The sequence below is a fragment of the Dipodomys merriami genome, unplaced genomic scaffold (assembly GCF_024711535.1).
Source record: "Dipodomys merriami isolate MVZ:Mamm:240054 unplaced genomic scaffold, mDipMer1.0.p SCAF_44, whole genome shotgun sequence".
NCBI lineage: Eukaryota > Metazoa > Chordata > Mammalia > Rodentia > Heteromyidae > Dipodomys > Dipodomys merriami.
The window spans coordinates 1,572,173-1,584,433 of record NW_027206002.1 but is presented as its reverse complement, the minus strand read 5'-3'; the positions used below and the strand labels follow the sequence as shown (position 1 = coordinate 1,584,433).

At 40.3% G+C, this 12,261-nt stretch overlaps 1 protein-coding gene across 1 annotated transcript in view; it reads right to left on the bottom strand.

Annotated features, from left to right (window-relative positions):
* The window catches only part of Hspa4 (heat shock protein family A (Hsp70) member 4), a 49,029-nt gene that overhangs the window by 17,607 nt on the left and 19,161 nt on the right, over positions 1 to 12,261 (bottom strand). The window contains exons 5-8 of the mRNA XM_069993738.1: positions 10,895 to 10,994; positions 9,092 to 9,225; positions 6,700 to 6,944; positions 1,418 to 1,494 (exon numbers count right to left, since the gene is read on the bottom strand). Of these exons, the coding sequence (XP_069849839.1) occupies positions 1,418 to 1,494; positions 6,700 to 6,944; positions 9,092 to 9,225; positions 10,895 to 10,994 (556 nt within the window). The remainder of the gene's footprint in view (positions 1 to 1,417; positions 1,495 to 6,699; positions 6,945 to 9,091; positions 9,226 to 10,894; positions 10,995 to 12,261) is intronic.

The following is a 12,261-nucleotide window of genomic DNA, read 5'->3' as shown; positions in this document are numbered from 1 at the left end:
CCCTCAGCTCTTCAGCTCAAAGCAAGTGCTTTACCATTTGAGCCATAGTGCCACTTGGATTTTCTGGTGGTTTATTAGAAATAAAGAGTTTCACGAGGCCGGGCGCTGGTGGCTCACGCCTGTAATCCTAACTACTCAGGAGGCTGAGATCTGAGGATCACGGTTCAAAGCCAGCCCGGGCAGGAGAGACCGTGAGACTCCTATCTCCAATAAACCACCAGAAAACCGGAAGTGGTGCTGTAGCTCAAGTGGTAGAGCGCTCGCCTTGAGCTGAAGAGCTGAGGGACAGCGCCCAGGCCCAGAGTTCAAGCCCCACGACCGACAAAAAAAAAAAAGAGTTTCACGGACTTTTCTGCCCAGACTGCTTTGAACTTTAATCCTCAGATCTCAGCCTCCTGGGTAGCTAGGATTACAGGCATGAGCCACCGGCTCACTTTGAGCTAACGCTGTATCTCAATACTCATTGAAACAATAGCAACCAACAACAGTATATTCTAGGAAAACATTTTGTTCAAGAAGGTTAGAAAAGTGATGTATTCTGAAATTAAAAGGCTACCTTCTGGCTAAAGACAAAACTGAAATATCCTGATAAAGAAATAAGTGTCTATCATACCTTCCTTTTGCTGTATATTGTCTTTCAGCTAACCAAGGATTCACAGACAGAAAAAAATTACAAGACCACTACAACTCAACTGAAAAAAGAACTGTAAGCAAATAATTCAGAAGTTAGTATCTGAATGATTTTGTTGTTGGTGGTGGTGGTGGTGGGGCTTGAACTCTGGGTCTGGACACTGTCCCTCAGCTCTTCAGCTCAAGGCAAGTGCGCTACCACTTGAGCCACAGCACCCTTCAGGTTTTTTGGTGGTTTAAGTTTTCTGGTGGAGATAAATTTATGGGCTTTCCTGCCCAGGCTGGCTTGGAACCATGATCCTCAGATCTCAGCCTCCTGAGTAACTAGGATTACAGGCGAGAGCCACTGGCGCCTGGCCCTGAATGATTTTTAGTCTGTTTTTTTTTTTTTGGGGGGGGGGAGGGCGGGGGGTCGTGGGGCCTTAACTCTGGGCCTGGGTGCTGTCCCTCAGTTTTCACCTCAAGGCTAGCACTCTACCACTTGAGCCCCAGCGCCACTTCCGGCTTTCTTTCTCCTTATGTGGTGCTGAGGAATCGAACCCAGAGCCTCATGCATGCAAGGCAAGCGCTCTACCACTGAGCCACCTTCTCAGCCCCCCCTGAATGATTTTTTTAGCATCCTTATAAGATTGCCTTGGGGAGCAGTAGCACCCAAGGGGAAAGAAGTATAACATGGAACTGAAGCTGACAAAACTGATACTGCATAACTGTATGAATTGGGGAAATAATAAATAATATTCTCCAAAGGTTGAGAGATACACAAATGATGTCATCACAAAATACTTACTGGCTTGTTCTAAGACACTGCGAAGTGGTGGCTCCACCCGAGCCAAGAGATCATCACACATCTCCAGAAATTTGCCTCTATAAACAGAAACAATAGGAGAGATCACAATTCATGTCTATGTGGAATATATGACTAATTTTAACACAGTGTTGGCATGAATGTAGAAAACTTGGACCCCCACCTACATTCCTGGGTAATGTAAAATGAAAATGAGGTTTAGCAGATCCTCAAAATGTTAAACCTGAAAGTTATCAAAATATTCAGTAATTTCACTATAGATTTGCAACCAAAAGAATGGAAAATGTAGCCTGGCGCCGGTGGCTCAAGCCTGTAATCCTAGCTACTCAGGAGGCTGAGATCTGAGGATCTCAGTTCAAAGCTAGCCTGGGCAAGAAAAGTCCATGAGACTGTTATCTCCAATAAACAACTAGAAAACCGGAAGTGGCACTGTGGCTCAAGTGGTAGAGCGCTCCCCTTGAGCTGAAGAGCACAGGGCAAGTGCTCAAGCCCAGAGTTCAAGCCCCATGACCGACCAAAAAAAAAGAATGGAAAATATTAAATTCATGCAAAAACACCCAACATGAATGCTCAAAAGCAACATTATTCATATAGCCCAAAATGCATTCAACTCAAATGCTTATGAACTGCAATTCAGTAACAAAAAGAAATTCAAATAAAAGGAATTGACAGATGTCACATGTGAACAAACCACACACAAAAAAACATACTAAATAGAAGTCAGTCAAAAAAAACAAACAAACAAAAAACACCTATTATTCCATTTACATGTTCTAGATAGGCAAATCAGAGACAGAAAATTGATTAGTACCCCTGCCTAGTTTGGGGTAAGGAAGAACCAAAGAAAATAGCTAATAGAACTTTTTCACACACACTCTTCACTCCTAGTCCAGTTCCTCTATTAACAATTGTTTGTCTTAGTGTGGTGCATTTGTTATCAGCAATAAACTGATACTGATACTGAGTATAGTTTCTCCTAAGGCTCTAATGGTTTTGACAAACGCATTAGGATCTACAGTATTTTCACTGTCTGTGAAGTTCTGTGCTTTGCCCATTCATCCCTCCCTCCCCTTCCAAACTCCTGGTAACCATTGAGCCTTTCATTCTACTGACCCTTTTACTATACTCCATAGTTTTGCCCTATTCAGAACATTATGTGGGTTTCGAAAGAAACTGAAAAGTTAACAACATGTACTTAAGTCTCTCGCACATCTGGCTCATTTAGGATTTCTTTGTGAAGCAGGATAATGCTCTAAAATTGAGCTGTATGATGGCTGCACAGCTCTGTGAATATCCTAAAAAATTACGAAATTATACCATTTAAGGGTAACTGCTCCAAATTACATCTCAATAAAAAGAAAAATGATCAAGTATAAAATATTCCCAATAGAATGGCAAAGATTGCTAATACCAACAGCAATCAGAACTTGTATACACTGGGAGTTTAAACTAATGCTTTATAGAGACGAAAACAGTTAAGCCTACAGCGACAGTAGTCAGCAACACAAATACCTGAGGAATGATATGTGACTAAATGACTCTCACAAAGTGTTAGGTTACTTGAGTTAAAGAAATCTCACACAGAGACTACATACTGTAAGATTCCTTTAAAAGAAGTCATTATAATAAATTGAATCTATGATCAAAAAATAAAACTATCACATCAGTGGTTACTTCTACAAATCAAGACTAAGGAAACCTTGCCAAGACACTGGTATATTTTGCAATGTTAAGATTAATCACAAAGGTATATGCATTATTTGAAAATGTCCCCAATTATTAAAAACAGAAAGAAAATTCCTCAATTCTATCCCTAAATTTTATCCTTAAGTATTGGGAAAACAACAACAAAGAGTTCCCAATTAAAACCATAAAAAAGGAGATTTGAGAAAGATGGTAGCAGAGGTTGTAGGGTTTCCTGAGGAAAATAATTCACATGTTATAGAATTTACCCACTCCAAGAGTACAAGTTAATAACTTTTAGGATCAGAGTTAAACAATATCACCACAATGTTTCAAAGCATTTCCAACACCCTACAACAATTGTTTTTTCATTATCCTCAGCTATTACACCCAACTCCACCTTCACACATATCACACACTGCAACAAGCCCACAGAATCAGGCAACAATGAATCTACCTTTTGTCTTTATAGACTTCCCTATTTTGTATGTTTCACGTACAGTATTTGGTCCTTTACAACTGGCTTCTGCTATTAGCATGGTTTTCATGGTTCATCCTCAATTTAGTATATAGCTATACTTTACATTAATTGTCAAATAACTGTCCATTAGATACAGCAAAATGGGCTCATTCTAAAGTTCTTTTCAAAGGAAAAGAGGACTAAGTCTTTATACAAAAACCAAGGGCTGAGTATGTGGCTCAAATGGCAGAGCACTTGCCTAGACCTAAGTTTAAACCCTAATGCCATTAGGGGAAGAAGAAAGAAACAAAACCCAAGTAGGGTGCTGGTGGCTCAAGCCTGTAATCCTAGCTATTCAGGAGGCTATGATCTGAGGATTGCAGTTCAAAGCCAGCCCAGGCAGGAAAGTCCGTGAGACTCTTACCTCCAATAAACCACTAGAAAACCGGAAGTGCTGTGGCTCAAGTGGTAGAGCGCTCATATTGAGCTAAAGAGCACAGGGACAGTGCCCAAGCCCAGAGTTCAAGCCCCAGGACCGACCAAAAAAAAGAAAAAGACAAACAAAATCCAAACTGAGTGGTATAATTGGAAAAAGATGAAGAAAGGTATATGGCAGGAAAAACAGAGTGCAGAAAGTTAAGCACACATTTTTTAATAATTTACAAAAATAAGAAAAACTTGGTTTCAGTTCTAGTTATTTCATCTGAAACTGAGCAAAAGAATAAACTATCTGTCAGGTGCCAGTATGTCATGTGTGTCATCCTAGCTACTCAGGTGGCTGATATCTGAGGATCCCAGTTCAAAGTTAGCCAAGCAAGAAAGTCCCTGAGACTCCTAACTCCAATTAACCAGCAGAAATAGACCTGTGGCTCAAATGGTAGAGCACCAACCATTAGTAAAAAAAAAAAGCTGAGGGACAGGGCTGGGAAGGTGGCTCAGTGGTAGAGCGTTTGCCTTGCATGCCTGAGGCCCTGGGTTCTATTCCTCAGCACCACATAAGCAAAAAGAAAAAAGCCGGAAGTGGTGCTGTGGCTCAAGTGGTAGAGCGCTAGCCTTGAGCTGAAGAGCTGAGGGACAGCGCCCAGGCTTTGAGTTCAAGCCTCAGGAGCAGAACCAAAAAAGCAACAATCTAGAGACAGAAGCGTATTGATAGCTGCTTCAGATTTGGAGAGAATAGGTGCCAAGTTTCTTTGGGGGTGACAAAAAAAAAAATCCCATAATTAGCAAGTGACCAAAGTTAAATAATTGTATAAATATACTAAAAACTGAATTATATGTACACTTTATTTTTTTATTTTTTTGCTAGTCCTGGGCACTATCCCTGAGCTGCTTTTGCTCAAGGCTAGCACTCATCACTTGAGCCACAGCACCACTTATGGTTTTTTCTGTTTATGTGGTACTGAAGAATTGAACCCAGAGTTTGATGTATGCTACGCAGGCGCTCCACCACTAAGATACATTCTCAGCCCTATATGTACACTTTAAAATGGCAAATTTTATGACAGGGAAAGTCTGTCTTAGTACAAGAATGATACAAGAAATGCAACAAAAAAAATTAGAAAAACTTAGAAATTAGAAACAAATGTCAAAAAGAGACTGGAGGCCATAAAGTAAAAGTATAACTCAAGAAGAGAGGACCAGCGGTGAACAAAAAAGCCAAGAAAGAACACAAGACCCTGAGTTCAAACCCTAGTAAAAGAACTAAAAACTGAAATGCCTTATCTGGGCACTAGTGGCACTCCTCTGTAATCCTATTCAGGAGACAGAGTTGAGGGTGGCAGTTCAAGACAGCCCAGGCAGATCAGTCCGTGAGACTCCAATGAACTACCAGAAAACTGGAAGTGGCCCTGTGGCTCAAAGTGGTAGACTTAGGGATAGCCTCTAGGCCCTGAGTTCAACCAACAACAACAACCATCAAAAAAAACTAGTTATAATTGAACTGGGATGATAAAAAAAAAAATCTAACGAGTGCTGCCGAAAATGTGAAAAAGTGGAGCTCTTATGCGTTGTTGGTAAGAATGTATTGCGGCAGGCGCCGGTGGCTCCTGCCTGTCATCCTAGCTACCCAGGAAGCTAAGATCTGAGAACTGCAGTTCCAAGCCAGCCCAGGTAGGAAAGTCCACGAGACTCTTATCTCCAATGAACCACCAGAAAATTGGAAGTGGTACTATGGCTCAAGTGGTAGAATGCACACCTTGAGCTGAAGAGCTCAGGGCCAGCACTCAGGCCCAAGAATTCAAGCCCCATAAATGACCAAAAGAAAAAAAAGTCTTATTAATTTTGGTGATTACTCAAAGTTAAACAATGAATTATTCCAGGAACCAAAATTAATTCTACTCCTAAGTAGTCACTTAAATGAACTGAAAACAGATACTCAAAGAAATGTTTGTCCACAAATACCCAGAACACTATTCAAAACAGCTGAAAGGTAGAAACTAATGTGGTATATTCATACAATCAAATACCACTTGCCAAAAACAAAAGTACTCACTGATACACTCTATGATATAGACAAATGTAAAAAGCAGATACATATTTCACAATTCTATTTATATGAAATATCAAAAAAAAAGTATTTTTTGTTTTTTTTTTTAATCTGCCAGGTATAAGTGGCTCATGCCTGTAATCTTAGCTACTCAGGAGGGTAAGATCTGAGGATAGGAATTTAAAACCAGCCCAGGCAGGAAAGTCTGAGACTCTTACCTCTAATTAATCACACACACAAAAAAAGCTAGAAGTAAAGCTGCGGCTCAAGTTGTAGAGTTCTAGCCTTAAGCAAAAGAAGCTCAGGGATGGGCTGGGAAGTTGGCTCAGTGGTAGAACGCTTGCCTTGCATGCCTGAGGCCCTGGGTTCGATTCCTCAGCACCACATAAACAAAAAGAAAAAAGCCAGAAGTAGCGCTGTGGCTCAAGTGGTAGGGCACTAGCCTTGAGCTGAAGAGCTCAGGGACAGTTCCCAGGCTCAGAGATCAGGCCCCACAACTGACAAAAAAAGGAAAAAGAAAAAGAAATGAAGTTATCATATTAACTACCATGGTAATCTTAACAACTTGTTAATTAGAGATGATGAGGGGGGAAAAAATCACAGTTTACCACAACATGAAAATATTAATATGGTTACCTATTCATCGTTCCAGATACATCAACATCATTCATAAAACATTCAATGCTTAAAGGTAGATCTGAAGCATTTGCACTCATCAACTTCTTGAGTTTCTCACACTCTTGAGACAGTCGTAATAATGCACGGATTTTAGACTTTATGTCAAGCTTATACTTCTTCCCAAATTCTTCACAGAAATGATTTACTAACACCTCATCAAATTTTCTGCCTCCCAGTGTTGTGTCAAATGCTGTGGCCAACACCTTAGGAAGGGAAAAGAGGATAATTAACATAATAGCTAATAAATTCTAAAATTTATTATAGCACCTATTTAGTTATGAGTTTAAAAATCAGGGGTACATTTGTTATGGGTGAATAAAGCCATGTGTATCATATAATCCTTGCTAAGACTACACTGTAATAGAGACATCCTAAGTTCTAGTTTTTATAGTGTATGCCACGTATCTAAACACATGAGATCTATAGGTGACAAAGCTACTAACATGGTAGAAGTGGATTTCAAACCCACCCCTTTTCTCACTATAGCAACTGACTTCCCAGTAACAATTCCATATCCAAGATCAAATACATTAATCTATCATGTACTCACTTCTAGTCTTCACACTGCAGAAAAGCTGTGAATAATACTGAAAGCCAGACTGTTAACTATCTGTTTACTATTAGAAGGATCAAATCATTCTTAATCACAATTTGGGTTCTATATAATACAGAAGTCTATGAATGCTTCGGTTTTCAACATTCCAATTAGAAGCAAATTAAGATCTAATTAAACTTATTAATACAAGTAAGCAAGTAAGTCTCTTCAAACAATTTCACATGTCTAAGAAATTTTCTTGGAAGTGGGGCTGTGGCTCAAGTGGTAGAGCACTAGGCTTAAGCTGAAGAGATGAGGGACAGCGCCCAGACCCAGAGTTCAAGCCCTGGGACCAACAAAAAAAAGGAAAAAAAAAGAAAGAAAAAGAAATGTTTTTTATATTAGCTGAAAAATAAGACACAGAATTAAATGTGATTCCAATTCCATTTTTTTAAAACTTCAATTAAATACATCAAACTGGTAAAGAGCAGTGAGACTGTCTTTTCTTTACAGAATTTTTGAAGTTTTGATGTTCTATAATAAATATTATTAACAATTAATTTTAAAGACAATCACAAGATTCAGAAAACTGAGGTGTCAGCCAATAAGTCAATTTTAAAAATTAAGGAGCTGGGAAGGTGGCTCAGTGGTAGAGCACTTGCCTTGCATGCCTGAGGCCCTGGTTCGATTCCTCAGCACCACATAAGCAAAAAGAAAAAAGCCGGAAGTGGCGCTGTGGCTCAAGTGGTAGAGCGCTAGCCTTGAGCTGAAGAGCTGAGGGACAGCGCCCAGGCCCAGAGTTCAGGCTCCACGACCGGACCCAAAAAAAAAAATTTTTTTTTAAATTAAAAGCCAGGTGCTGGTGGCTCATGCCTGTTAATCCTACCTACTCAAGAGGCTGAGATCTGAATATCACAGTTCAAAGCCAGACTGGGCAGAAAAGTCCATGAAACTATTATCTTCAATTAACTATCAAAAAGCTAGAAGTAGAGCTGGAACTCAAATGCTATAGTGTTAGCCTGGAGCAAAAGCTCAGTGACAGTGCCTCATCTGTAAGTTCAAGTCCCAGGACTGGCACACAAAAAAATCTGTCACTAACCCATAGGATTTAAACTATGGCCAGAATTTTCCATCTAGAGATTAAAAACAGGGCCCACCATAGTGGTTCATGACTATAATACAGCTATTTGGAAGGCTGAGATTGAGGAGATCAGCCCCAAAAGGATGTCCACCAGGCAAGAATTTGAGGCCCTATCCAAAGGTTATGGAAAGTTCTAAGTGCCAATGGGCAGCTATTCAAGAAACTGAAATCCAGATGATTGCAGTCTGCAGCCGGTTAGGCAAAAAAAGTCCAGAGATATCATCTCCAAATTACCACCAAAATGCCAGGCTGGAGGTGTGGGTAAAGTAGTAGAGAACCAGTCAATCAAGAAGCTAAGTAAGTCCTTTTCACCATCCTTCCAATCATCAGGGCAAAACACACCAAGGGAATACATTGAAAGAATCCTCCTCATAAGCCTGCAAGGTAAACACTGCTTCTCCTGTATTATCTATATTATGAGAAAATTAAGACTCAGGGATGTTAACAGTTTTTCCTCAAAGTCTATGTACTTTATTTCACATCATGGCAACTTGCAATAAATTACTTGAGGCTCACAACCCCTACTCTGCCCTACAATACCTAGATTCCAACTCAGTTGGCTCACAGAAAGACTCCATTAGTCAAACAAAATTTTTCAACCAAGTATTTTAGCTTTAGCCCTCAAAAATGTGTCTATAGTCTTAATATAGTCTTCTGGAAAACAGTATACTTACTTTCAGCTTTCCTCTATTAAATGCACAGATGGAAACTTGGTAAGCAGAATGTCCCATGTCTACAAAAACTACATTTCTTGGTTTCTCTTCCAAGGCAGGAAGATCTTGCTTATAGATTCCATATGCAAGAGCAACTATACAAAAAATAAATTAATTCAACACATCATCTAAACAATAAAATTCACTTAAGTAGAAAAAATAGGTTTATATGTGGTCAATAGAGTTATATCATGCCATGTTTTAGATAGACTAAAATTCTTTGTAAGCACTGACTAATTTATTCATGAAGAACATTAACCCCCAAAAGGTTAAATAAGGTTAAATTGAGCCAGGGGCTGGTGGTTCATGGCTGTAATCCTAGCTACTCCGGAGGCTGAGATCTGAGGATCACAGTTCAAAGCCAATCTAGGCATGAAAGTCCATGAGACTCCAATTAACCATCGGGAAAACCTGAAGTGGAGCTGTGGCTCAAAGTGATAGGGCACTAGCCTTGAACAAGAAGAGCTCAGGGATAGGGCCCAGGGCCAGAGTTCAAGCTCCACAACTGACAAAAAAATTTTTTTAAACAATTAAGTGGGGCACGGTGGCTCATACCTAAAATCCTAGCTACTCAAGAGACTGAGATCTGAAGACCACCATTCAAAGCCAGCCCGGGCAGGAAAGACCGTGAGACTCCTCCTATCTCCAATAAACCACCAGAAAACCGGAAGTAGTGCTGTGGCTCAAGTGGTAGAGCACTCGCCTTGAGCTCAAGAGCTGAGGGACAGTACCCAGGCCCAGAATTCAAGCCCCACGACAAAAAAAAAAAAAAGGGCTGGGAAGGTGGCTCAGTGGTAGAGCGCTTGACTTGCATGCCTGAGGCCCTGGGTTCGATTCCTCAGCACTACATAAGCAAAAAGAAAAAAGTTGGAAGTGGCGCTGTGACTCAAGTGGTAGAGCGCTAGCCTTGAGCTGAAGAGCTGAGGGACAGCGCCGCCCAGGCCCTGAGTTCAGGCCCCACGACCGGACCCAAAAAAAAAAAAGAAAGAAAGAAAAAAGAAAGTCTATGAGATTCTTATCTCCAATTAACCACCAGAAAATGAAGTGGCACTGTGGCTCAAGTGGTAGAGCCCGCACCTTGAGCTGAAAAGCTCAGGGGCAGAGTTCAAGCTCCATAACTGACCAAAAAAAAACTTCAAAGTTGACCCATGCTTCCTAACATCTCTGGTGGACTTTCCAAGTCCTCCTCTCCCCCAACATACTTGCTTCAATTTCTACTACTTTAGTGCCATTCCCAAATATCTAGTCACTAAGATACCCATTTCTCTAATCCTACCAGTCCACAACTCAGAAAGAAGAACCAAAGCATTGCTACACACAGACAATAAGAGTGTTCCTTCCCAAACAAGTAACTAAGTTAAATACTATGAGGGTACAGAAAAAAATACTAATGGACTTAATTTTTTATATTTGACATAGTGTCCAAAAACACTTATGATACAGGTGTTAAGCAAAGAAGGCATTCCTCTAAACAAAAGAAATAACAAGGGGCTGGGAAGGTGGCTCAGTGGTAGAGCGCCTGCCTTACATGCCTGAGGCCCTGGGTTCAATTCCTCAGCACCACATAAGTAAAAAGAAAAAAGCCGGAAGTGGTGCTGTGGCTCAAGTGGTAGAGCGCTAGCCTTGAGCTGAAGAGCTGAGGGACAGCGCCCAGGCCCAGAGTTCAGGCCCCATGACCAGACCCAAAAAAAAAAAAAGAAAGTCAAGATTTTAAGATTCAAAATTTAACAACCAAAAAGTAATAGTTACATAATTCCTTCTTACCTGCAGTAGTTTCATTCATTAATCGCAGACAATTGAGACCAGCAATCTGTGTTGCATCCATCACTGATCGTCTTTCTGCATCAGTATAGAAACAAGGAACCTACAACATAATTTATGTTTATTGTACAACTATGAACATCATTTTAATTAGTAAAATCTAAGAATACTCTTAAATACCTATAGCAATTTATTCTGTATATAATCAAAAAAGTATTCTAAACTAGAAAGAAAATGTTATATGCATTCTTTCAGTAGTACTGGGACAATGGACAACAATGTACAGCATTATACAACATGTACTAAATAGATCACAATAACAAGAGATACTATTGTAATACAAAAGCCACAGAACACACTATCTTTACAAAGGCCTGCTTATGAAGTTTGACATCTAGAAATCCGATTAATAAACAGTTCCCTAAGGCTGGCTCTCCAGAGACTGAGGCAAGGAAATTGTGAGCTTGAGGACAACCTTGGTTCACAAGAGAAAATAATCTCAAAATGAAGTTTTTAAATAAAGTCTCTTAAATGGACAGAAAACTATTCCTAACTGATTAAAAGTGGCTCACTATACCTCAATTGTCTAAACAAACAATGTCATTTTTTGAGCTGATTGCCTGTTGTTCCTCGAGGAGCCTAGAATTTGGATATATGCTAGGCACAGGGTACATCTATGCGACTGACCACCAAAATAAAACCCCTGGACTTCTAGACTCAGGTAGTTTTCTGGATGGAAGTCTCTTCAGATATGCTATTATGCCTAAAGTAAGCACGTACTCTTAAAATCTTGTGCTTAATTTCCTCCAGAAAAGATATATTACCTTTTGTTAATTTTTTTTTTTTTTTTTTTGTTGGTCGTGGGGCCTGAACTCTGGGCCTGGGCGCTGTCCCTCAGCTCTTCAGCTCAAGGCGAGCGCTCTACCACTTGAGCTACAGCGCCACTTCCGGTTTTCTGGTGATTTATTGGAGATAGGAGTCTCACGGTCTCTCCTGCCCGGGCTGGCTTTGAACCACGATCCTCAGATCTCAGCCTCCTGAGTAGCTAGGATTACAGGCGTGAGCCACCAGCGACCGGCACCTTTTGTTAATTTTATATTGTGCTTTCACTATAAATAAAAATTCAGCTATAGCTCATCTATATGCTGAATCCTGTGATTCCTCTAGCAAATGGCTACAATTCAGTATAGTCTTCAGGACCTAGCATATTATCCTTTGTTTTTTTTTTTTTTTTTGCCAGTCCTGGGGCTTGAACTCAGGGCCTGGGCACTGTCTCTGAGCTTCTTTTGCTCAAGACTAGCACTCTATCACTTGAGCTACAGTGCCGCTTCCCACTTTTTCTGTTTATGTGGTACTGAGGAATTAAACCC